General features: G+C 41.5%; 1 protein-coding gene across 1 annotated transcript in view; it reads right to left on the bottom strand.

Moving 5' to 3' along the window:
* Positions 1-2284: 2284 nt before the first annotated feature.
* LOC127530710 (NACHT, LRR and PYD domains-containing protein 12-like) overlaps positions 2285-24262 on the bottom strand; it is a 78186-nt gene continuing 56208 nt past the window's right edge. The window contains exons 4-11 of the mRNA XM_051938062.1: positions 13351-13524; positions 11921-12094; positions 9720-9893; positions 8475-8648; positions 7690-7863; positions 5988-6161; positions 5203-5376; positions 2285-2357 (exon numbers count right to left, since the gene is read on the bottom strand). Coding sequence (XP_051794022.1) covers positions 2285-2357; positions 5203-5376; positions 5988-6161; positions 7690-7863; positions 8475-8648; positions 9720-9893; positions 11921-12094; positions 13351-13524 — 1291 coding nt within the window. The remainder of the gene's footprint in view (positions 2358-5202; positions 5377-5987; positions 6162-7689; positions 7864-8474; positions 8649-9719; positions 9894-11920; positions 12095-13350; positions 13525-24262) is intronic.

Below are 24262 nucleotides of genomic sequence, written 5' to 3' on the forward strand. Positions count from 1 at the left end.
TTTTTCAGCATAAATGGATGTAAATGTAATTTTATTATTTAGCATTGCACTTCTTTATTACTATCAGCTTTCTAATGCACAGATAAAAAGAGATGATGTCTTTTCTTTTCATGAACCTGGTGCCTACATTACCCACAATGCATTTCGGCTGCAGGCTAACTAATCCAGGCATAGATGTATACAAACAATAAGTCTAAGGTCTCAATCAAAGTCTCTTAACAAGCAAACAAATACAACCACAACCACAAAGAATGTAATTTCACCTAAAGATTCGGTTCTAAAAAAACGCTGGTATCAGGAAAACCTAATAATTGAAAATCAGATTGTGTTCTCAGCCTTGAGTAGTCAGGCAGAAAAAAACACACAACTATGCCGCATTTTTCAAAACGAAAAGCTGCGATTTCGGAATTGAGCCTGAATCATAGCCACGTTAATAAGGTTTATAATAAACTAAACCGTTTGTAAATCAATCAAGAATTGAGCGAGTTATGAGTGTTAAAGTGAGGAAATCATCCACCTTACCATTGACTACAGTACAGTGCGCCAGAGCAGTCCCCTGTCCTAAGATGGCTGCCAAGTGACGACGACGCCAACTCCGTCTGGAGACATCTAGGCTGAATCCCAAACCGCCCCCTACACACTCTCCCTACACACTACCCCTCCGTTTGCGCGTTCCGTGGAGGGTCCTCCATATTAAGGGCCGTCCCAAACCACGTAGTGCGGAGGGGGAGTGGACTGTTCAGCCCTTAAATAGCGAGTCTGCATCGATGCTCACTCTGGACAACTTTTTCAGGAAGTGCAACGTCGAAATGGAGGAGGAAACAAACATGCTGATGTGAGTTCCACATGCGTCCTTTATTTCTCCCACGCCTTTATCACACTGACAGAACATCACAAAAAGAGTGGTGAAAAAGATAAATCAAAAGAAACAAATCTTCTTCTCTGCTGACGTTTGATTTAATTGTGCACCCCCTGACACCTTAAAATTTGAACACAACTGACAGAATTCATTTATTCATTTGTTGGATTTGAAATGCCAGATAATAGGATTGGAAAACGTGAGTGAAAAAAAGTGGGACGCTTTCGTCTTCTGGAAGCAGCAGCGATCCTTGTTAGTTGCAACCTGTGCCACAGCGCTACAGCCATGCACAGTAGGCGTCTTTGTGTTACCATGGCGATGACGCCTTCCGTTTTCCGGTGAGGCGACAGGGCATCCCATTCCTGATGATCGTATTTATACCCTCCCCCTTCAGTAATAGGTGCCCTCCACAGCTGCGAGTGTGACTTCTTTTGGAGTGACACTCGGTAGTGGAGGGGGAGTGTGTAGGGATAGTGTGTAGGGGGCGGTTTGGGATTCAGCCCTAGTGTTTGTATAAATCTATGTGCAGGTGAGCTCAATTTGAGGCAATCAACAGCACACACCAGAAACCAAACAGCATAAACACCGAAACAGTCATTCTGGCTGGCGAACGGAGCAACAGTGACAGAGAAAGAAACCATTGACTAAAAAAACGCATGGGGAAAAAGGACTGAAACCAAAAGGGGCCACCGGTAAGCTCATGTGTCTCTTACTGCACTGGTTGAAGTGTGCTTTCTGGCTGTGTTGCTGAAGACATGTACTGCTTGGTTGATGTTGTTTGTATGGATGGAAGTTCTGTTCAGGTGGGTTGTTTTGAATGCCTGCTGTTTATTTGGATGGAGATATTTGTTAACATTAATAGATGCAAAGTAGGAAATGAATGGCATTATCAGAATGAGGTTTGCTTTATTTTTAATGAATGGGTGAATGCAAAGAGCTGGTGAACTGTTAAAAAATGCCAATGTAAAATCTGTTAAATGCATGTAAAATTAATTCAGGTAGAAATTGGTTAATTTAAATGTTCTAAAATGTAGGATTCAATTTGTTTATTAAGCCTGATGATGTATTTGGTTATGCAAATATTTGCTTTAGCTGAAAGCCTATGTATTTATATGTTTATTTTTAGTGTTTAAAGGTTTTTCACCTACTACTTCTACCTTCACTGCATAAATTAAATAAAAGAAGAGAATGAAATCCTGTTGCACGTCCAGTCCTTCTTTTTCAAGTGTGGGAAGCCATTGTGTTAAAAAGACACCTGACAATGTGTTTAAACTTTTTCAGCATGTGCAGATGCCCAGTCTTTTATTTATTATATACACCCTTGGTCAAAAGTTTTGAGACTCTTTCTCATTCAAATAAATGAGAACCAGTCTCAAAACTTTTGTCCAAGGGTGTAAATATTATTGTGATGAAGTGAACACATGATCATTTAGTTTCATTGATGACTTTGTACTCACAGGTTTTGTTTCTGGAAGTTTCAAACACTCTGCCATCGACTCTGCAGCAACAAGCACATAAACAGCAAAGTAAGTGAGAAATAGTCAGACTTTTCTTGAGGTTAGCTTCATTAAACCAAACAGTGACGATTCCATCAGTCTGTCTCATCATGAACATCAACAAATTCTGTTTCAGGCAAAGCTTTTTTTGCTTGTTTTTCTTTTTTGTTTTAGTTCAAATTTGTGAAAAATCTTTAATAAAAATTTGAAAACAAATTCTGTTTCAGTAGACCTGTTTAACGGGTTAGTCCGCCAACTAGACACCACATGACATGATTCAGTCACTCCCCATAACCCTTAAATATTGGTCCACTCACCGTCTCCAGTGCTGTGAGTCAGGAGGGTTACAATTATCTTGAGTTTTAGGTTTATCTTTTGCTGTCTTCCATGCTAAACATCCCCAGCATGACAGTGCAGTTTCATTCACCGCTCAGCACAACAAACACAGACACACTCCTACCGGCTATCCTGCTTTTCCACAAATAAATCAACTGTACCAAAAATAAGAAAGCTGAACCAACATCTGGGACGCTGAGCAGGGCAATGAGCAAACGTAAAAGAATAGAATTTGACCAAATAATCTACAAAGTTTGACCCAAGGCACAACATACATAATCAAAATAGTAAATACAATAAAGTAAATGCAAATGTACACATTCATACACAAATATAATGCTACAATATTTTATTACTCTGCCAAGGAACGCAACAGAGTTATGTGACGATCGACGTACGTTTGTCTGTGAATCTGTCTGTCAGCAACATTACTCAAAAACGGACCAACAGATTTGGATGAAATTTTCAGGGAAGGTCAGAAATGACACAAGGACTAATTGATTAGATTCTGGCAGTGATGTGGCTGATAGTCTGGATCCACAGATTTGTTGAGGATTTTCCATTGTGAGATTTAGCGTTCAGCACACAAATGAACGCTGTGTCAGTTACCTGCTGATGATCACATGATTGCGCTCCGACTGCAAATTCACCATTGCTGATTTATTTCAGTGGGCTGCACAGTGCCGTAGTGGTTAGCACTTTTGCCTTGGAGCAAGAAGATCCCTGGTTCAAATCCCGGCCCGGGCCTGGGATCTTTCTGCATGGAGTTTACATGTTCTCCCTGTCCATGCGTGGGTTTTCTCCGGGTACTCCGGCTTCCTCCCACAGTCCAAAAACATGCTGAGGTTAATTGGTTACTCTAAATTGTCCGTAGGTGTGAATGTGAGTGTGATTGTGTGTCTGTATATGTAGCCCTGTGACAGACTGGTGACCTGTCCAGGGTGTCCCCTGCCTTCACCTGAGTCAGCTGGGATAGACTCCAGCACCCCCCATGACCCTCGTGAGGATAAAGCGGTTTATAGAGAATGGATGGATGGATGATTTATTTTAAGTGAGCCAAGGAACAAATGATTAACTTGTGGGGGTGTTTCTGAGTCCCATCAATTCCAGCTGCAGGCTACATATTTAGGTCAGGCGATTCAGTATCTGTCCATAACGTACACATGCAGAACACACACCTGTGTTCAGCACAAGGTCAGGGAATGAACAGTCTTGGTGGAGTACTGCGCTCTCTGAGTGCTTTTCTTGTTGATATACATTTTTAGGCTTTTTAAATCCTCTCCACACATCACAGCAGAGCAACACTATGCAGCAATCAGACATCTGTGTGAAACGGACAAGGTGAGATGCTGAATGCTGCTATACCACAGACTGCATAATGAATTATAATAAATAAAAGCATACTAATTATACAGTCTATGTGCTATACACAGGACAGAGGAAACTGATGCTACGGTCGCTGAGCCAATCAGCAGCCAGCGCTGTACACTATGCCTTTTATTTCGATTAAATATTCTTTTAATGTTTTATTTCTTATTTCAAATTATTATTTTTATATATTTTATATTGTTTTCGATTTTTTAGGCTAGAAAATGCTCATTTTATCACAAAAATAATTAAGATAATGTAGCGATCGCAGCGTTGGTGGCTATGACTGAACTGTGCTGCAATGCACCATGGGAGTTGAGGGTGATGGGGGCTTAAATGTCATTATTGTGGTTTATGTTAGTGTTAGTCTTTGAGTTTTATTGTGTTTTTGTGGTTTAGTCAGCCTAGTTAGTTTGGTTAAGTGTTATGTTGACAGGACCATGAGTGTAAAGTGTCTTTGATGACTTTCTGCCACATTTTCAGTCATGTCAGGGTCTCAGTGTCAAAATAAAAGCACCTGACAGTTGCATAGTGCATAAAAAGAAGATCTCTGTTCATTGGTGTCATTCCTTAATGCAGCTTGCCACAAAAACAAGAAAATATCTATACTGCAAAATTCCACGATGTAGCAAAAAATGTGCCAAACAGTGAAGCCATGAAAAGCGACCGCCATATGGCAAGTGACCACTGTACTACTTTCACAACCTTATTGGCTACAGTAGTAGCTGCCCATGCCGGCCGGAGAGGCACCAGTTCAGCCCAATTATCATCAAGCACCTCGCACTCATCCTGCAGTACAGACTCACAGCTCTTCCCAACAGTCTCATTTCACCATCGTGGCTCCAGTCTGTCAGCCATCACCAGCCTTATGCTTCCAATAGCCCACCAAGCTCCATCACCTGTGATGTTTAAAGTCAGCCTGCATCATCCATTAACTAACCATCTGGAGCCAGTCTTTGTCCTTTTTGAAATCTATTCCAAGCAACCTTCCTCAACCAGCTTAACATCTGTGAATTTTATGAGAAAAATGGTAAGAGAGAACCAACACGCTTCATCTGAATGGAGGTGATGCTTTAACAGTCAGTTTTATTATCTGTAGCTGAAAATAGCCTCATGTAGCAGAATTTAGACATGATGTCTGACCTCAGAGTCTTCAGGATGCAGTCTGGACTCTCCAGAAGATCCTTCAGATGTTTCACTCCTGAATCCTCCAGGTAGTTGTAACTCAGGTCCAAATGTTCCAGATGTGAGGGGTTGGACTTCAGAGCTGAGACCAGAGAATCACAGCTGATTTCTGACAACCTGCAGCGCTCCAATCTGAATAAAGAATCAAAGCTGTGTATAAAATCACTGATGATCCATCAGATGTGTTCAGGTTCTGAATGTGCAGATCAACATTACTTTGTCCTCATCAATCAGCTTTTCTCTAAAAGCAGCACAGTGACTTTGTCCTTCTCTTATTGTGGATCATCATCATGTCAGCCTTCTACAAACATCATCCACATGTCAGCACAACATTCATCCACCTATTCATGTCCACACATCAGTAACATGCTGCATCATCAATAGGATCAGGATCAGTCAAATAAAACTCAACACAAACCAAAGAAATATTTAGACTTCACTCACTAAACTTTGTCTCTTCAAACTGATCTGAGTTCAGAGGATCTTCTGGATCCAGATGTGACTCTTCAGCTCAAACTACAAACATTCATTTACTTTAACAACTAACACTCAACATTTTATACACTTTCTGCTACAAACACTCCACTTTTGTGACAACAACCTCAATTAATGACAAAAGCAGAAAATGTGAACCAGAGCAGATTTACAGCTTCATGGATGGAAGTTCTGTTGAACAGAAATGAGCTTCAGTTGTCATTAAACACATCAGATCTACAACAGAAACAGACAGTCAGTGAACTGACTTCAGAGTCTTCAGGATGCAGTCTGGACTCTCCAGAAAACCACTCAGATGTTTCACTCCTGAATCCTTCAGGTTGTTCCCGCTCAGGTCCAGATGTTCCAGATGTGAGGGGTTGGCCTTCAGAGCTGAGACCAGAGAATCACAGCTGACCTCTGACAAACCGCAGCCCTCCAATCTGAATAAAGAATAAAAGATGTGAGTTGAGGAGACAAAGTTCCTGATTGAAATCATTCAGAGTTTCATTATGCCTTCAGAGCTACAGAAATCTGGATTTCTTTTTTTGAAATTCTCTTTTCATTTGAATTGAAAAGGCAAATTACTACGATTCCAAACATAAGAAGAAAGGCTCATCTCCCTTCCTGATTCAATCAGCTTCAATATGGAATAATCCAAGTTTAAAAATAGGAGCAAAGGTGTTCTTTTGGAAAGACTGGCATGCTGGGGGGATCCAGTTTCTTGGATGTCTCTCCCAGAACAACACCCTGAGAACATTGGATGAACTGAGAGAGCTCTACAATATCAGAGGAGAGACTTCTGGAGATTCCTGCAGCTTAGAGACTGTCTATCTAAGAAAACCTCCACAGGCAATAGGTTCTCTAGACAATGCTCTTCATGCTCTCAATTGAAATTGTTGAGAAGTCGTCCACACCTGGAAAGACAAATTTACACATTTGCTATTGATCAATGTTGTGGTGCTACCAGAGGTCTAAAAGCTGTATGGGAAAGGGATTTAAAGAGAACATACGAGGATGAAGAGTGGAATAACTCACTGAAACATTTGCTGAAACCAATGACAGATGCCAGCTCTAAACTAATTCCATTTAAAATATTTGACAGATTGTACTGGACACTGGTGAGAATGTAAAGGACAGGAATGGGACGGTCGGACCTCTGCTGGTGATGCCATACAGACAGAGGAGATCTTGTTCACATGTTCTATGGCTGTCTGAGCCTAGCTACCTACTGGCAGAGGGTCATGGTGAAGATCAGTAGCAGTGTGGGTACAGGGGCTGATTTTACTCCTGCTCTTTACCTCCTGAACAGCCTGAAAGGAAACCAAAGGATGGACAGGAAGAAAGCTCAGAGGATAAAGGTTGACCTTAGTACAGCTCAGAGGGTCATACTGAGGCATTGGAGGGTGGACTGCAGCCCTGTTTATTCTGAATGGATCACTGTCTTGGTAGAAACTGCCTCTTATGAGAGACTCATATACAAAATAAATGGGAATATAGACACCTGTGCAGAAACACCAGGGAATCAAACTTCAATGATACTTGACATATACATGAACCAAAACCTAGCTGACCATGCAGGATGTTCTACTGGTGGGACGGAGATGGGAATTTAGGCAGGGAGAGAATTGTTTCCTTCCAGACATGCTTGATATATTATTTATAATATTGATTTTTTTGTTTCTTTCATTTTTTAAGTTCTCTCCTAACTTGTCATGTACTCTTATATTTAAATTTACTTCTAAATTGTTCATAAAATTCTACATTATTATCATTTTTATTTTGTGTTCAATGTATTTATGTATCTCTGCTCTCCTGTGTAATGGATGTTTCTGGAGGGAATAACAAAACGTAGAATTCGGGGAAGAAAGAGAAACTGTTCGGATGATTCACAGCAGTCATTAAAACTGATGGGAAAAAAGTAACATCCAAAGATGGGAACTTTGAATCACTGAAAACATGATGTCTGACCTCAGAGTCTTCAGGATGCAGTCTGGACTCTCCAGAAGATCCTTCAGATGTTTCACTCCTGAATCCTTCAGGTCGTTCCAGCTCAGGTCCAGATGTTCCAGATGTGAGGGGTTGGACTTCAGAGCTGAGACCAGAGAATCACAGTCGATCTCTGACAAACTGCAGCGCTCCAATCTGAATAAAGGATCAAAGATGTGTATAAAATCATTGATGATCCATCAGATGTGTTCAGGTTCTGAATGTGCAGATCAACATTACTTTGTCCTCATCAATCAGCTTTTCTCTAAAAGCAGCACAGTGACTTTGTCCTTCTGTTATTGTGGATCATCATCATGTCAGCCTTCTACACACATCATCCACATGTCAGCACAACATTCATCCACCTATTCATGTCCACACATCAGTAACATGCTGCATCATCAACAGGATCAGGATCAGTCAAATAAAACTCAACACAAACCAAAGAAATATTTAGACTTCACTCACTAAACTTTGTCTCTTCAAACTGATCTGAGTTCAGAGGATCTTCTGGATCCAGATGTGACTCTTCAGCTCAAACTACAAACATTCATTTACTTTAACAACTAACACTCAACATTTTATACACTTTCTGCTACAAACACTCCACTTTTGTGACAACAACCTCAATTTATGACAAAAGCAGAAAATGTGAACCAGAGCAGATTTACAGCTTCATGGATGGAAGTTCTGTTGAACAGAAATGAGCTTCAGTTGTCATTAAACACATCAGATCTACAACAGTAACAGACAGTCAGTGAACTGACCTCAGAGTCTTCAGGATGCAGTCTGGACTCTCCAGAAAACCACTCAGATGTTTCACTCCTGAATCCTTCAGGTCGTTGAAGCTCAGGTCCAGATGTTCCAGATGTGAGGGGTTGGACTTCAGAACTGAGACCAGAGAATCACAGCTGATCTCTGACAAACTGCAGTTCCTCAATCTGAATAAAGAATAAAAGATGTGAGTTGAGGAGACAAAGTTCCTGATTGAAATCATTCAGAGTTTGATTATGCCTTTAGAGCTAAAGAAATCTGGATTTCTTTTTTGAAATTCTCTTTTTCTTTGAATCAAAAAGGCAAATTACTACGATTCCAAACATGTCGTATTTACAGCAATAAAGACAATGTTGTCTTTCCAATATTTTCATTCTTTACATCACTCTTTTTGATGCAGAACAACAACAGAACGGGGGAGCCAGACATTTGTAATCATCTTCACAACATTTGAGAGAGAAAAAATGAAATAAAAAGATTTTCTCAGGACCAGTCCTGAGAAAACTTGAACAGTTCCTAGCAAACATCTATGAATAGGTTTGGCTTTTAAAAAGCCTCACACTAACTTAGACCCAGGAACCAGCAGTTTAAACATGTATAATTTGATTCCAAATCTTTTCATTTGAGTGGAAGTTACTCTTTAGGCATGACAGACAGACTATGGTTAATTAAGTTACATGGAAAACAGTTACTGAGCAGTGAAGTTTTTCATTTATTTGTATCTGAGTCTCTTATGAGAGACTCAGATACAAAATAAATGGGAATATAGACACCTGTACAGAAACACCAGGGAATCAAACTTCAATGATACTTGACATATACATGAACCAAAACCGAGCTGACAGTGCAGGATGTTCTACCGGTGGGACGGAGATGGGAATTTAGGCAGGGAGAGAATTGTTTCCTTCCAGACATGCTTGATATATTATTTATAATATTGATTTTTTGTTTCTTTCATTTTTTAAGTTCTCTCCTAACTTGTCATGTACTCTTATATTTAAATTTACTTATAAATTGTTCATAAAATTCTACATTATTATCATTTTTATTTTGTGTTCAATGTATTTATGTATCTCTGCTCTCCTGTGTTATGGATGTTTCTGGAGGGAATAAAAAAAGTAGAATTCGGGGAAAAAAGAGAAATTCTTTGGATGATTCACAGCAGTCATAAAAACTGATGGGAAAAAATTAACATCCAAAGATGAGAACTTTGAATCACTGAAAACATGATGTCTGACCTCAGAGTCTTCAGGATGCAGTCTGGACTCTCCAGAAAACCACTCAGATGTTTCACTCCTGAATCCTTCAGGATGTTCTCACTCAGGTCCAGATGTTCCAGATGTGAGGGGTTGGACTTCAGAGCTGAGACCAGAGAATCACAGCTGATCTCTGACAAACTGCAGTTCCTCAATCTGAATAAAGAATAAAAGATGTGAGTTGAGGAGACAAAGTTCCTGATTAAAATCATTCAGAGTTTCATTATGCCTTCAGAGCTACAGAAATCTGGATTTCTTTTTTGAAATTCTCTTTCCATTTGAATTGAAAAGACAAATTATGACGATTCCAAACATGTCGTATTTACAGCAAAAAAGACAATGTTGTCTTTCCAATATTTTCATTCTTTACATCACTCTTTTTGATGCAGAACAACAACAGAACGGGGGAGCCAGACATTTGTAGTCATCTTCACAACATTTGAGAGAGAAAAAATTAAATAAAAAGATTTTAGACAAAGAAAACTGATTGTATCTCGTTGTGAGTAGATTCAAGTAAAATCATGCCTCATGGCTTTTACAGACTCAGTCCATCTTAGAGAACTTCTCTTTTTGCACTTTCAGGGAAAATGTCAACTTTTCCATCATGTAAACCTCGTGTACAATGTCAGTCTATTCCTCAGTAGTGGGTGGTTCCACTTTTAACCACTTTCTCGTAATGGTTTTCAGAGTCCTTACCAATAATATACAAAGTCATTTCTTGTCATTAACATCACAGTTGTCAAACAGAATGTCACCCAAATACATGACTTCACATTGAAAAGGAATATTCTCCCAAATAGATTAATTATGTGTTCATGGACCCGTTCCCAGTAAGGTCTAATAATCTGGCAGTCAGAACACATCAAAGTGGTTGGCTTCATTAGCTCCACAGAGTCTCCAACAGGTAGCACCCCGACCCAGACGTCGCTTCTGAACAGGTGGAACAAAAAAATCTCATGTTTTTCCAGCTGAACTCTCGCCATGTATTTGAACCTGCTGAGACCCGCTGTAGCCGACATGTTCTCTCCCAGCTCTCACTAGATATTGAAACATTTCCTTCTCTTTCCATTTCCTCTTCATCTATTCTGTCTTGTCTTTTTCAACTGTAAAATGCCATGATAGAGCTTAGATACAATTTTGTTGCATGATCCAGATATGAGTAAAGATACAAACACCTGTAGGAACCCTGTAGCTCCTCTTCCAGGTACCACTTTTAAGTTCTGCTTAAAGTCATGTCTGACCTGCAAGTACCTGGAAAAGTCGTCTGACTGTAATCCGTGTTTATTCCGTAGTGCTTCAAAGCTTTGGAATGTACCATCATCATGGATAAAGGAAACAATAGTCTGCTCCAACTTTAAGGTCCAATTCCTAAATCTGCTGTCGTACTTATTAGGTGTAAACTCCGAGTTGTACGCACACCACCTCCACATTTTGGGCAAGTCTCCCAAATTGCAGATTTTCACAATTTCCTGCCAGGATTTCAAAACAATGTCTGACAGGGTTCCTCTGAAACCATCAATTCTTTCTGTAGTTTGCTGTCTGCTAATAGGGCCATTACTGGGATTCCTTTTACTATTGGACCTTCTAAGTCCTTCCATCCTGCCGTGTATGTTGGTGAATACAAACAAATTAACCATCTCTGCTGGGCTGAGTAGAAATATTCTTGTAGGCTGGGAAGGCCCATTCCACCCCTTTCTTTTCTTAATTGCACAGTTTTAGATTTTATCCTGCCTCTTGTACGCTGCCATAGATACCTTGAAATTACCCTGTCCCATTCTTCAAATTGATTGTGTGGTATTTGGACTGGTAGACACTGAAACAGGTAAAGCATTCTTGGGAGCATGTTCATTCTGATTGACTCAATCCTGGAGTAGAAGTTGAGCAGATAAAGCCACTGTCTTTACTTCAATCATCTCACAGCTCCAAATGCTGGAAAGGATGAAGGAGAGAGTTTGTGCCACTGGTGAGCTTCCAGTTAAAGTGTTGCAGTGATGTGACACACAACAGGTGCTGACAGGTGAGGAGAGTTCTTCTACTCACTGACTTCTATCAGCTCAGCACAGAGAACTTTAAGGACACTTTAGCTTTGACTCTGGACTGAGTCTTGACTTTATGAGTCCCTACTACATTTAAAAAGAGAAACTGGTCGGATGATGAGCAGACATTAAAACATAATGTCTGACCTCAGATCCTTTAGGATGCAGTCTGGACTCTCCAGAAGATCTTTCAGATGTTTCACTCCTGAATCCATCAGGTTGTTCCAGCTCAGATCCAGATGTTCCAGATGTGAGGGGTTGGACTTCAGAGCTGAGACCAGAGAATCACAGCTGACCTCTGACAAAATGCACCACTCCAATCTGAATAAAGAATAAAAGATCTGCATAAAATCATTGATGATCCATCAGATGTGTTCAGGTTCTGAATATGCAGATCAACATTACTTTGTCCTCATCAATCAGCTTTTCTCTAAAAGCAGCACAGTAACTTTGTCCTCCTCTTATTGTGGATCATCATCATGTCAGCCTTCTACACACATCATCCACATGTCAGCACAACATTCATCCACCTATTCATGTCCATACATCAGTAACATCTGCTGACCTCAGTCCACTCTCTCATCAAAGGATCAACATCAAATCTCTTCATTCTTTCATTTATTCCATCACTTTCTTCTTCTTCTTCTGTGGAAATCAGCTTGCTAGCTTTGTCTCCTTCACATCTTCCAGTGTGTCTTCAACAACAGTCACATGTCATCTGTACATTACAGAGGGATTCTGATTCCTGCTGTCCACACTGACTGTCCACTGCTCTCTTCCTAACACAACTCCACTGGAAGGAATCACTTCATCAGCTCAGCTCACACTAACATCAAGCTTCAGCTTCTGACTCACACTAATCAGCTTCCACACTGTTGAAAACGAAACTCCTCTTTGACTTCCTGAGGCTCCACTGCAGCTCAGCACAAACACTGTGGAACAACCCGGTCTCACAAGGATTCATGAAACTGTCACGTAAATTAATCTATGGTTTCGTGCGCACCAACACGATTTTCTCATGTTTTTCGTGTTGCTCACAATGAAATTCACACCAATGTATTTCAAGCGGAGGACTTTTCGTGCCACTCAGAACGTCTTTCAAATGAATGGGTATATTATATTTTTTATGTAAAAGCGTTGCGAATCCAACGCTATATTTTGCATTACATCGTCCCATATTTATAATGTAATGCAGGGGTCGGCAATTAGATGTGGCTAATCAACTTCCACACTGTTGACAACTGAACTCCTCTTTGACTTCCTGAGGCTCCACTGCAGCTCAGCACAAACACTGTGGAAACACAAACATACTGACTGGATGTGTGGAAGTCACACTGCTGAAGCCTCACATCACTTTCACATCAGCTTTACATTCAGACACACAGCAAGACTGTGGATTCTGTCCTCCATCTGGAACTCTGCAGTCAGCTCATCAGGGGATTCATTCACAGACGGCTCCAGAAAATAAAATGTCTTCAGACTGTTGCAGAAAAATCCTGAACATTTATAAACCAAAACTTAAAACTACAGTTAAGAATCTGAACTGAATAAATTCCACCAACAGTCAGTGAACTGACCTGAGAGTCTTCAGTTTACAGTTTGGGCTCTGCAGTCCATCACAAAGATGTTTCACTGATGAATCCTGCAGGTAGTTTCTACTTAAGTCCATTTCTATCAGATGGGAGGGGTTGGACTTCAGAGCTGAGGCCACGACTTCATAGTGACTCTCTGAGAGTCTACAGCCAGAAAGTCTGTAATGAGACATAAATGATAAAACATGTTGTTATGACAGAGGACACTTGATATTTCCTGCTGAGAACATTTTCTGTCCTGTTTTTACTGGACTCAGGATGTTGTGACTGAGTTGAGTTCAGTCAACAGTTCCAGTAGAAAGATGATGATGTCTCTGCTGTGGACCTGCTGCTGTCAGCTTCACCTCCATCACTCAACATTTACAGTCTGCTGTCAAACGCTACACAAACCAAACTGATCACACCTGAACACCATGAATATGAACATCAGGAAATATTCTGATGTGATGACAGACCACTGAGTCAACTTTAGTCCTCAACGTTCTTTAATGAGATTCTGACAAACTTGTTGAGCACAAACACAAAGAACAAACCAGTAAAGTTGAATTATTTCTACCATATTGTCTCACAAATGTGTTATCAGAGTTTGTAGCATCAAAAACACAACTCTAAGCTTTGTGTCCATCACATCTCTGAAAACAGTCTGACTTGTAGCATTCTGCTCCGATATATTCACACCTCTGAGCATTTCCTGATACGACTCTTCTCTGCAGCAACAACACACAAAACACCAGAGTTTCTCTGTGAGGAACAGGATATCAGGAAAGATGTCACATCTGGACTCTGGAACACGACTTCCCTCTTTAAAACCAACAGCTGAAGGCTCAGTAGTGTGGTTGATTTGTTTACTGATGGTCTGAATGTCTCCTGTTTTAAACAGTGTTTTCTTTTCTGTAAGTGGCAGTAGGGATTGGTCAGTTTGTTTTATGGGGGTGGGTTTTTTAATTGATATTTTTAGTTCTTTTTATATTGTTAAAATTTCAAGAAAGATATCAAACACTAAATCAGTAAAATGCTCCATGACTCAGTCCAACACACTTTGCAGCATCAGTCTTTGTCTGATCAGTAGTTTATGGAGCCTCATGTCCATGTTAACAAGCTTTAGATGGAAACTCTTGGACAAGAGATTCAATCACTGCACTGATCTCAGGATTATTCTCCACCTGAGAAACCAAATCACTGTTCCAGCATCAACATCATCTCATCATTGTCACATGTGGCCACAGCAGCTGCTTCAGCTCAACTTAGAAACTCACTTTAAATCATCACATTCATTTTTCTATCCAGCACGTTTCAGAAACAACTTCTAAGTCCTTTAAAGGCAGAAAAACTCAACGGACACGTGACACTCAAAAAGAAGAAATAAAGAGTCAGCAAAGAAAGCAGGAATAATGATGAAATAAAAACAAAGAACTCAATAAAAATCCATTCTTAACAGTGACAGCAATAAATTCATCAAATTCATTTTTCCAGACTTAAAAATGTTGTTTGTAAATGATCCAGATCTTATTTTAAACTCTAAAGAGAGAAATCAGGTCAAAGCTGTTTGTCTGATCAGAAAAGATTTCAGAACCTCCTCAAGTGAAACTAACTTTACTGCTTCACTGAAAACTGGAAAATGCTTCCACATAAAGAACCTCCACAGTTGTTCATGAGTTTCAGCAGATCTGCATGTTTCCTCCATCAGCCAAAGGAAGAACCTCAGAAGAACAAACTGTCTGATGGAACAATTATTAGAATGAAACAGAAAAACTGTCTTCATTCATTTATCAGCTTTAAACTCATGAAAATGAAAAAATCTACATTTTCACAGCGTTTGAAGCAGCTGAAGAACATCCGAGACTAAACATATGGAATAAATTTCCTATCATAATTCAAGAGCATTTTAAATTGATTTGAGGGCAGCATTTATCCATTTCATTCTCAGATTTCGTGATATTGTCTCTCAGAACTCTGCTCTCGCGCTCAAATTTGCTCTGCGCGTGCTCAAACTGTGTCCTCGCACTCGGTCACGATGCTGCTCGCCAGAGGCGTCACTAGGTTTTAAGGACGGGGTGGCTTCGCCCCCAGGAGATGCACAGGATGTGAGCGAACATTTAATTTCACAGCTGTGATGGCCCCAGCCATCTTGGGGTTAACTGGTGGGTCTGGCCTGGCAATCAGGGGCACCTGGGCCCGGTGCTCCTCCTCGCCCTTTAAAATCTGCTCGACTCATATCCTTGTCTCTCTCCTCTCCTCAGGATGCCACGCTGGACCATCTCTCTCCGTTGTGCAGTGAACCGCTAGATATATCGTTTATTTTGTGTATCGTAATATATCAATGTAAAAATAAAACGCTATATTTTTTATAACTCCTGTGTCTTCCACTTTGTTGTGGCCCTGTGAGCCAAAGGTGCATAACAAGTGGGGGCTTGTCTGTAAATTTTTTTGTTTGCGATCAGTGTGTTTTTGTTAGTTAAATTGCGTTCAATTTGTTTAGTTTAGCTAAATTTTTGTTACAGGCTTTTTGTTTTTTCTTTGGCCTGTGCCGTGTGCACTGATTGCGCGATTGGAACCCGGTGCGCACCTGCTGTGTGTGCTGCGTTTTTGTTTGTGGAGACGCACGAGTTGGAAGCCTTTGCTTTTTTGATTTCTGTGATCCGAAGAGAATGTAAGTACTGCCCCACTTTATGGCATTTTAGGGGTCCTTCGTTAGCCTGTAGTGTTGTTTCCCACAAGGGGATCCACCTATTTTTTTATTTTTTTATTTTTTGTTCGATCAGGGCAGTGGTGAATGTGGTTGAAGCTATATGCTTGGGAGCACGCCATGGGATTGGGGGTGTTCATTCACCTTCTGCCCATCGGTATCTGGCGCATAAGAACCCGCGGCATGTGACTGCTAAGAAGACCAGGCGAGTAAGCTAGGTCTTGGTTAGGTGGTGAGGGCGGGGGACTCCTGAGAGTCACGTTGGCTCTCCGTCACTTTACCTTCTGTGGGGTGTGTGCTTGAATTCTGTTCGGTTCGTATTTGTTTGGTTTAAATTTTATAGTTTTTTTTCTTATAATGGCTTCATTTTCAGAGTTTTTCTTTGGCGCCTTCAATAGAGTTTTTGCAATCTTGTCAAAAGAAGCTATTGTTGCAAATAGCTACACACTATGGCATCAAAGTTTCTGGTAAAGGTTCTAAATTGGAAATTTTAAATTCTATTATCACCGCACTGACTGGAAAAGGTTTCCTGGGAGAGGGAGAGCTTCAGTCGGGTTTTCCCGTAAATTCAAAACCCGAGCTGACTCCTCCACCCTTTGAGGGGTTGACGTTTGAGCAGCGTAAAGAATTAATGAATTTACAATTTGAGCAAGAACAGATGAGAATAAAAGCTGAAGCAGAAAAAGAAAAACAATTGGAACGTGTTGAACAAGAAACTGAAAAAATGAAATTGGAGTTACAACAAAAGAAATTAAATTTGATTCATGATGGGAAAATTCAAAATGATGCGTCTTTGGGTGATCAGTCATTTTCCACTTGTTCTAGTAGTCTTTTAGATATGAGTTTGTGTTTGCATTTGATGCCAAACTTTAACGAAAAACATCCGGATACTTTTTTCGTCCTATTTGAACGCATTGCAGACGCAAAAGATTGGCCTGGCACTGACAGGGCCCTCTTGTTGCAGTCCGTCCTGACAGGCCGCGCTCAAGAGGCCTATTCCGCTCTCAGTGCAGTAGATTGCCAGGATTATTCAAAGGTGAAGGCCGCAGTGTTGAAAGCCTATGAACTCGTCCCAGAGGCGTATCGTCAAAAGTTCAGAAATTGGGTGAAAAACGAACGTCAAACACACGTTGAGTTTGCTCGGGATTTATTGTCCCATTTTAGTCGTTGGTGTTCTGCTTTGGACGTAGACACCTTTGACGCTTTGTCTGAGTTAATTGTTCTTGAGCAATTTAAAAAGTGTCTGCCTCAGCGTGTTGCAACCTATGTAACTGAGCAAAAACCAAATACTGTCCTAAAAGCAGCTGAACTTGCTCATGACTTTGTTTGGATGCACAAAGGAGCGCTTGGGGATATTTTTCCTCCTCGCTTTAAACCTTTAAGTAATGAAAGTCGCCCTCCATACATTGCTCAAAATAGGTTAAATACATCTAAAAGTGAAACAAGTAGGTGCAATTACTGTCAAGCTTCTGGCCATTGGAAAAGTCAATGCCCTGTGCTAAAAACAAGGAACAGATGTAGACCTTTACCTGGTACTCCTGCTCTGTCGTGTTCAAGTAATAAATCCATTGAGGTTGTTGATAAAGGTTTTGCTCCGTTCATCCATGATGCCCGTGTGTCCGTGCAGGGTAGCGAGGAGAGCGTGCCCATAAAACTTCTCAGAGACACAGTTCAGTTTCATAGTTTCCTCAGTGTTGCCTTTCTCTGCAGCTACAGAAACGGGAGACTTCGTGTTGATGCATGGCATGGAGCTTGGGGTAGTTTCTGTGCCCAGACACACCATCATACTGGATTGTGAGTTTGTGCGCGGTCCAGTCATCGTCGGTGTGCGGCCTGCTTTGCCAGTTCCCGGGGTCTCGTTGATCCTAGGCAATGATTTGGTCGGGAGTATGGTTTGGCCAGTCTCACCTTTGCCTGTGGTCACGATAGATCCGCGTGCACCTCCTCGGTTTGATGGGGAGCTGTCAGATGAAGTTTATCCTGTGTGCATAATGACGCGTGGTCAGCTTCAGCGCGCTGCGGTGCGCTCAGACGAGGCAAAGGAACATTCTGTCCCGTCACCAAAGCTTCCCGCGTCAATTTCAGTGGAGAAGTGGGTCCAAGCTCAAAAAGCTGACCCTTCCCTTTCTGACTTGTTTGAGAATGTTTTCCCAGGTGAGGATGTTCAAAGCGTAACGCACGGGTACTTCATCCAAAATGAACTGCTGGTGAGAAAGTGGGTGTCGTGTAACAGTGACATCATTGGCGAGCCCACGTTCCAAGTAGTTGTTCCAGACAAATTTCGTAACGAAGTGTTAAAGATTGCTCATGATGACAGTGGTCATTTAGGAGTGAAAAAGACCTATGACAGAGTGCTGCGACATTTCTTTTGGCCAAGGCTTAAACGTGATGTTTCACAGTACATAAAGTCTTGCCATGTGTGCCAATTAACTGCAAAACCTAATCAGTTAATTAAGCCTGCACCTCTTTGTCCAATCCCTGCAATAAGCAAGCCCTTTGAACATCTGATCATAGACTGTGTTGGTCCATTGCCGGCATCAAAATTGCACTTATCTGCTCACTGTGATGTGTCAAACGACCAGGTATCCTGCCACTTAACCACTGCGCACTATAACGGCTCGGTCAGTGGTTAAGGCACTGACTCAGTTTATTTCCATCTTTGGCATCCCACGTATTTTACAGACAGACCAAGGCTCAAATTTTACATCTCGTGTATTTGCACAAGTGTTAAAAGAGCTTAAAGTGAAACACAGTTTGTCATCTGTGTACCATGCGCAAAGCCAAGGCGCGCTTGAAAGGTTTCATCAGACATTAAAATCATTGTTCAGAGCTTACCATACTGAAATGCGTGGGGACTGGGAAGAGGGATTACCGTGGCTTTTGCTGTCAGCTCAAGAAGTTGTGCAGGAAAGCACGGGTTTTAGCCCTAATGACCTAGTGTTTGGCCACACTGTGCCTTTGGCAGTTTTGAAAGATGATTTGGTAGAATCTGACCCGCCGAAAAATATCATTGATTATGTCAACGGGTTCCGTCACCGTCTGTATACTGCCGTAGAAAAAGCACGGGAAAATCTGGAATGTGCTCAGTTAAAAATGAAAAAATGTTATGACCTCAAAGCAGAGCGTCGTGAGTTTAGTCCCGGGGATTTGGTCCTGGCACTAACTCCTTTGGTTAATTCACCTTTTCAGGCAAAATTCTCTGGCCCTTATGTCGTGGAAAAGAAAAATTCTGAACTAAATTATGTAATTTCGACACCAAATTGTCGTAAATCTTCTCGAATGTGTCATGTCAACCTGCTTAAGCCATACTATTCTCGTGGTGGGTTGGCCCAGGAGAATAGTGTCGCTGGTGTTGCTTTCACTGTCCACTCCTTGTCCTCAGGTCTGCAGTCTTCTATTTGTGGGGGAGGGGAGGCTGATGTCATGTGGCCTGATGAACCGATGTTGAGTGGCAGGCTCAAAAACTCTGAAACACTGGGTAATCTGCCAGCCCGGTCTCACGGGGATTCGTCAAACTGTCACGTCAGTTTTTGTTTCGGTTTCGTGCGCACCAACACGATGTCGTCATGTTTTTCGTGCCGCTCACCACGAGCGAAACCCGCTGTGGTAATCACATCTGAAAGTGGTTTATACCGGCGGATTCATGACGATCTAAGCTGTCCATCGGCGTTTGCGGCCGCCGCTTCGGCCGCCGCTTCGGCCGCTGGACATTCTTTAAATTCCTATGCAAATTCGGCGGATTCATGACAATTTAAGCTGTCCATCGGCGTTTGCGGCCGCAAACGCCGATGGACAGCTTAAATCATCATGAATCCGCCGGTATAAACCACTTTCAGATGTGATCCGGCCGCTATTGTGGCCGGATGTCCAGCGGCCGCAATGGTGGCCGCGGCGGCGGCCGCAAACGCTGATGGACAGCTTAGATCATCATGAATCCGCCGAATTTGCATAGGAATTTAAAGAATGTGCGGCGGCCGAAGCGGCGGCCGCAAACGCCGATGGACAGCTTAGATCGTCATGAATCCGCCGGTATAAACCACTTTCAGATGTGATTACCACAGTGGGTTTCGCTCGTGGTGAGTGGCACGAAAAACATGACTACATCGTGTTGGTGCGCACGAAACCGAAACAAAAACTGACGTGACAGTTTCACGAATCCCCGTGAGACCGTGTTGAATCTGCAGTCTCTTTTCAATCATCTGTCTCCAAACCAGGGCGCGGAGTTATCTGGTGTAATTGGTTCGTATCCTGAACTGTTTAACGACACTCCGTCGCGCACTCATTTCATTGAGCACGACATTGATGTCAGCAATAATCCTCCAATTAAACAAAGACTCTACAGATGTGCACCCCAAAAACTCGAAATTATGAAATCCGAAGTTCCGTATATGTTGGACAATCAAATTGCAGTTCCTTCATTCTCAAGCTGGGCTTCTCCCAGTCTGTTAGTTGAGAAATCGGATAAATCCCCACATTTTTGCACTGATTACAGAAAAGTAAATAAAGTGACAAAGTCAGATTCTTACCCTTTGCCTCGAATGGAAGACTGCATAGACCAAGTTGGGTCTGCAAAATTTGTCAGTAAATTTGATCTCCTTAAAGGTTACTGGCAAGTCCCTCTGTCGGAGATTTCAGCCTTTGTTACTCCATTTGGCTTATTTGAATACACTGTTATGAGTTTTGGTCTCCGTAACGCTCCTTCGACCTTTCAAAGGTTAATGAATATGGTGGTAGCTGGTCTCGATGGCTGCACCGTCTATCTGGATGACGTAGTAGTATTCAGTGACACCTGGGACTCCCATGTTGCGCGGATTCGTGCATTGTTTGACCGCTTGTCCTCTGCCCGTTTGACCGTGAATCTGGCGAAGTGTGAGTTCGCCCGTGCCACTGTCACCTATCTCGGTCGCGTTGTTGGCCAGGGGCAAGTGCGTCCAGTTGATGCTAAAGTCCAAGCAATTCTTCAATATCCACCTCCGACAACTAAAAAAGAGCTAATGCGATTCTTGGGTTTAGTAGGCTACTACCGCAGTTTCTGTCCCAACTTCTTTACTGTAGTTGCTCCTCTCACCAATTTGCTAAGACGTGACGTGCGTTTTGATTGGTCTATGGCCTGTAAAAGCGCCTTTAACAATGTTAAAGCCCTGTTGTGTGCTGCACCTGTTTTGGCGGCTCCAAATATGAATAACTCTTTTAAAATCCAGGTTGACGCCAGTCATGTTGGCGCAGGAGCTGTCTTACTCCAGGAGGAAGATGGTATTGACAAGCCAGTTTGTTACTTTTCTAAAAAGTTTAATTCTTACCAACTAAATTATTTCGTGATTGAAAAAGAAACACTTGCCCTTATTATGGCCCTTCAGCATTTCGAAATTTATGTCTCCTGTGGTATTGGTCCAGTAATAATCTACACAGATCATAATCCTTTGACTTTTCTGAACACATTAAAAAGTTCAAACCAGTGCCTTATTCGTTGGGCATTGTTTCTGCAAGCATTCAGCCTGGACATCCGGCATATTAAAGGTCGTGATAATCTATTGGCTGACGCTCTTTCTCGAGCTCCTATGTAAATTGTCCCCTGCTAATGATGTCCTTTACCCTTTCCAGGTTCGGAACTGTTGGGGGAGAGGACTAAAACAATCCTGTAGCTTACACTTCACGGTGACACTTTGGGGGTGTTATTGGGAATTCTTGTTCCTTTGGGCTGCTTAAATTTTTAAATATTTTTTGTTAAAAGAGAAAACTTTTGAAAAAAAAAATCTGGTGTTTGCACGCCAACTTTATCGGGGGGGGGGGGGACAAATCAGGTTGTAATATTTTCCAAATTACGGGGGGAAAGAAGTTATGACAAATTTTTTAATAAAAAAAAGGGAGATTACTATTTCTGGTCTAATTTGGTTGTCCGTGGGACTCCCTTTTCAAGAGGGGGGGTGTGATGGCCCCAGCCATCTTGGGGTTAACTGGTGGGTCGGGCCTGGCAATCAGGGGCACCTGGGCCCGGTGCCCCTCCTCGCCCTTTAAAATCTGCTCGACTCATATCCTTGTCTCTCTCCTCTCCTCAGGATGCCACCCCAGACCATCTCTCTCCATTGTGCGGTGAACCGCTAGATATATAGTTTATTTTGTGTATAGTAATATATTAATGTAAAAATAAAATGCTATATTTTTTATAACTCCTGTGTCTTCCACTTTGTTGTGGCCCTGTGAGCCAAGGGTGCATAACACAGCTAACAAAAACTGAGAAATTGCTTTTCCACATTAAGATTTTGATTTATTCAGAGATACTTTACTGTGTAAATGTTTTACACCACAGTGGCCATGACTTTTGCTCACAACACAATAACTCAGAGCTGCCAAGTTGTGACCAGACCTCAGAGTGAGATTTGGTTTGTGCAGGATGCTGATGGGGGGTCTGGGGGTCCTTCCCTAGAACATTTGAAAATTACTGGTCCTATTTCCTGCATTCTGGTATATTTTATGAGCATTTTGTTAAAATCTTATTATAAAGGGATAATAAAAAAACAACATTGAGGTAAAAAAAAAAATGCAAAAAAAAATTTGCAACGGCAGGCAGTATTGAAAATGGTTCTTCATGTAAAATATGGATGAAAGTTCTGTGGCTGGATGAGCACAACACATTTCAGCATTTTCCATAAATATCTGCATGATTGAAATAACTCCAGCAACCACTTTAACATTTGTCTTGGAGGATTCTAATGAACAACAGCTTCAATTTGACCACATCAGCAACTAAACAATAAAAAGTGCTTAAGCAAAAACAAAACATCTTTATAACCTAAATTATCTATTCACTGAACAGAATTACAATCAGACACTAAACTCTGTCTCACAGGAGCAGGGTGACATGGACTAAAATCAGGACTAAATGAATGAATAACTTATTAACGAGGCCCAAAAATAAATAAAGACTGTCAACTCAGAATAAATGGCACAATTGTAAAGTGGAACAGGAAAAGAACAGGGAAAAATGAATTTTTGTGAGCCATGTTGTACTCCCTGATGGCCTTTTCTGAAGCCTTGATGATCTCTGGGGTGGGTTCCCATTTATTGCATGGCTCCAAACCAGCCATTTTAATAGTCATAATAGAGGAGAGTGTTCCCTCTAGAGCCACAGTGCTCCTGGTCTTAGTCTTTTTTAGTCCAACCAGTGAAAACAGAGTCATATTAGGTCCAAAACTAGCAAAATTATTGATTTATTTATGTCGTATATTAGGCTTATATCTCTCTCTTGGCTATCTCCACTTTCCAATCATTACTTTAATAAATAAAAGCTCAAGTTAAACAAGTCTTATATGGTGCACCTGGACTGAAATGTTTCATATTTCATATTCATATCAAGTTCCATAAAAATCCAAGACTGTCTGCATCACAAATGACTCTCTCCTGTAAAATCCTTCAGACTCACCTTTCCAGTAGATTTCTCCTCTCTCACTCTCTCTGCTCCTCTGCCCTGACTCCTACAGGTCAATAGGGGTGGTGGAGTGATTATTATTATTATTATTATTATTATTATCATCACCATTATTCACATAATCATACGTGAATGAGCTCAGCTCCTGTTTCACTGTGTGTATCTGATACTGGAGCTGATGCTCCAGAAGGAAGTCACCCCAAAGATAGTATATGGTTAAAAAAAAAAAAGAGTGCACACCCAACTCTATGAACAACCAGAACCTTCACAGTGCATTTCAGACTAACTAGCTAGCTAAGTAGCAGCTTCTTTTAGAGCAGAAATGTCACTTTTGACCACAAAACAACAAAGGTAAGACGTGCACAGAGATACAGCAGCGTCTCACGCTGCCTCCTTTACAGGGGGCTCTGTCCTACAGAGTGAACAAGCCAGGTTTTTATTTGTCAAACGGAGCATTTGGTTCATTAATTACATGGGACTTTCTGCTGTTAGCTGGGGGGCTGGAGCTAACTTATTGTTACTATCAGCAGTGATGAATACTTACTCTCCTGAAAACATTTCGCATATCCATTCTTGTTCACGTTCTTCTCCTAATGCTGCTCTCCTCCGTTCTGTGTGCTCGTTCCCTATAAACACATGCTGCAGGTACCAGCAGCCTAGGTTGGAGGGAAAACGTGGACTGGATTTCAGTGATGTGGGCGTGCTCCATATGAACAAGTGGAATGGACTGGATAACGACGCACTGACTCTGACTCTCTACCTTCCACTATGAAGTGAAGAGAAAC

This window comes from Acanthochromis polyacanthus, chromosome 17 (assembly GCF_021347895.1).
Source record: "Acanthochromis polyacanthus isolate Apoly-LR-REF ecotype Palm Island chromosome 17, KAUST_Apoly_ChrSc, whole genome shotgun sequence".
Taxonomy (NCBI): domain Eukaryota; kingdom Metazoa; phylum Chordata; class Actinopteri; family Pomacentridae; genus Acanthochromis; species Acanthochromis polyacanthus.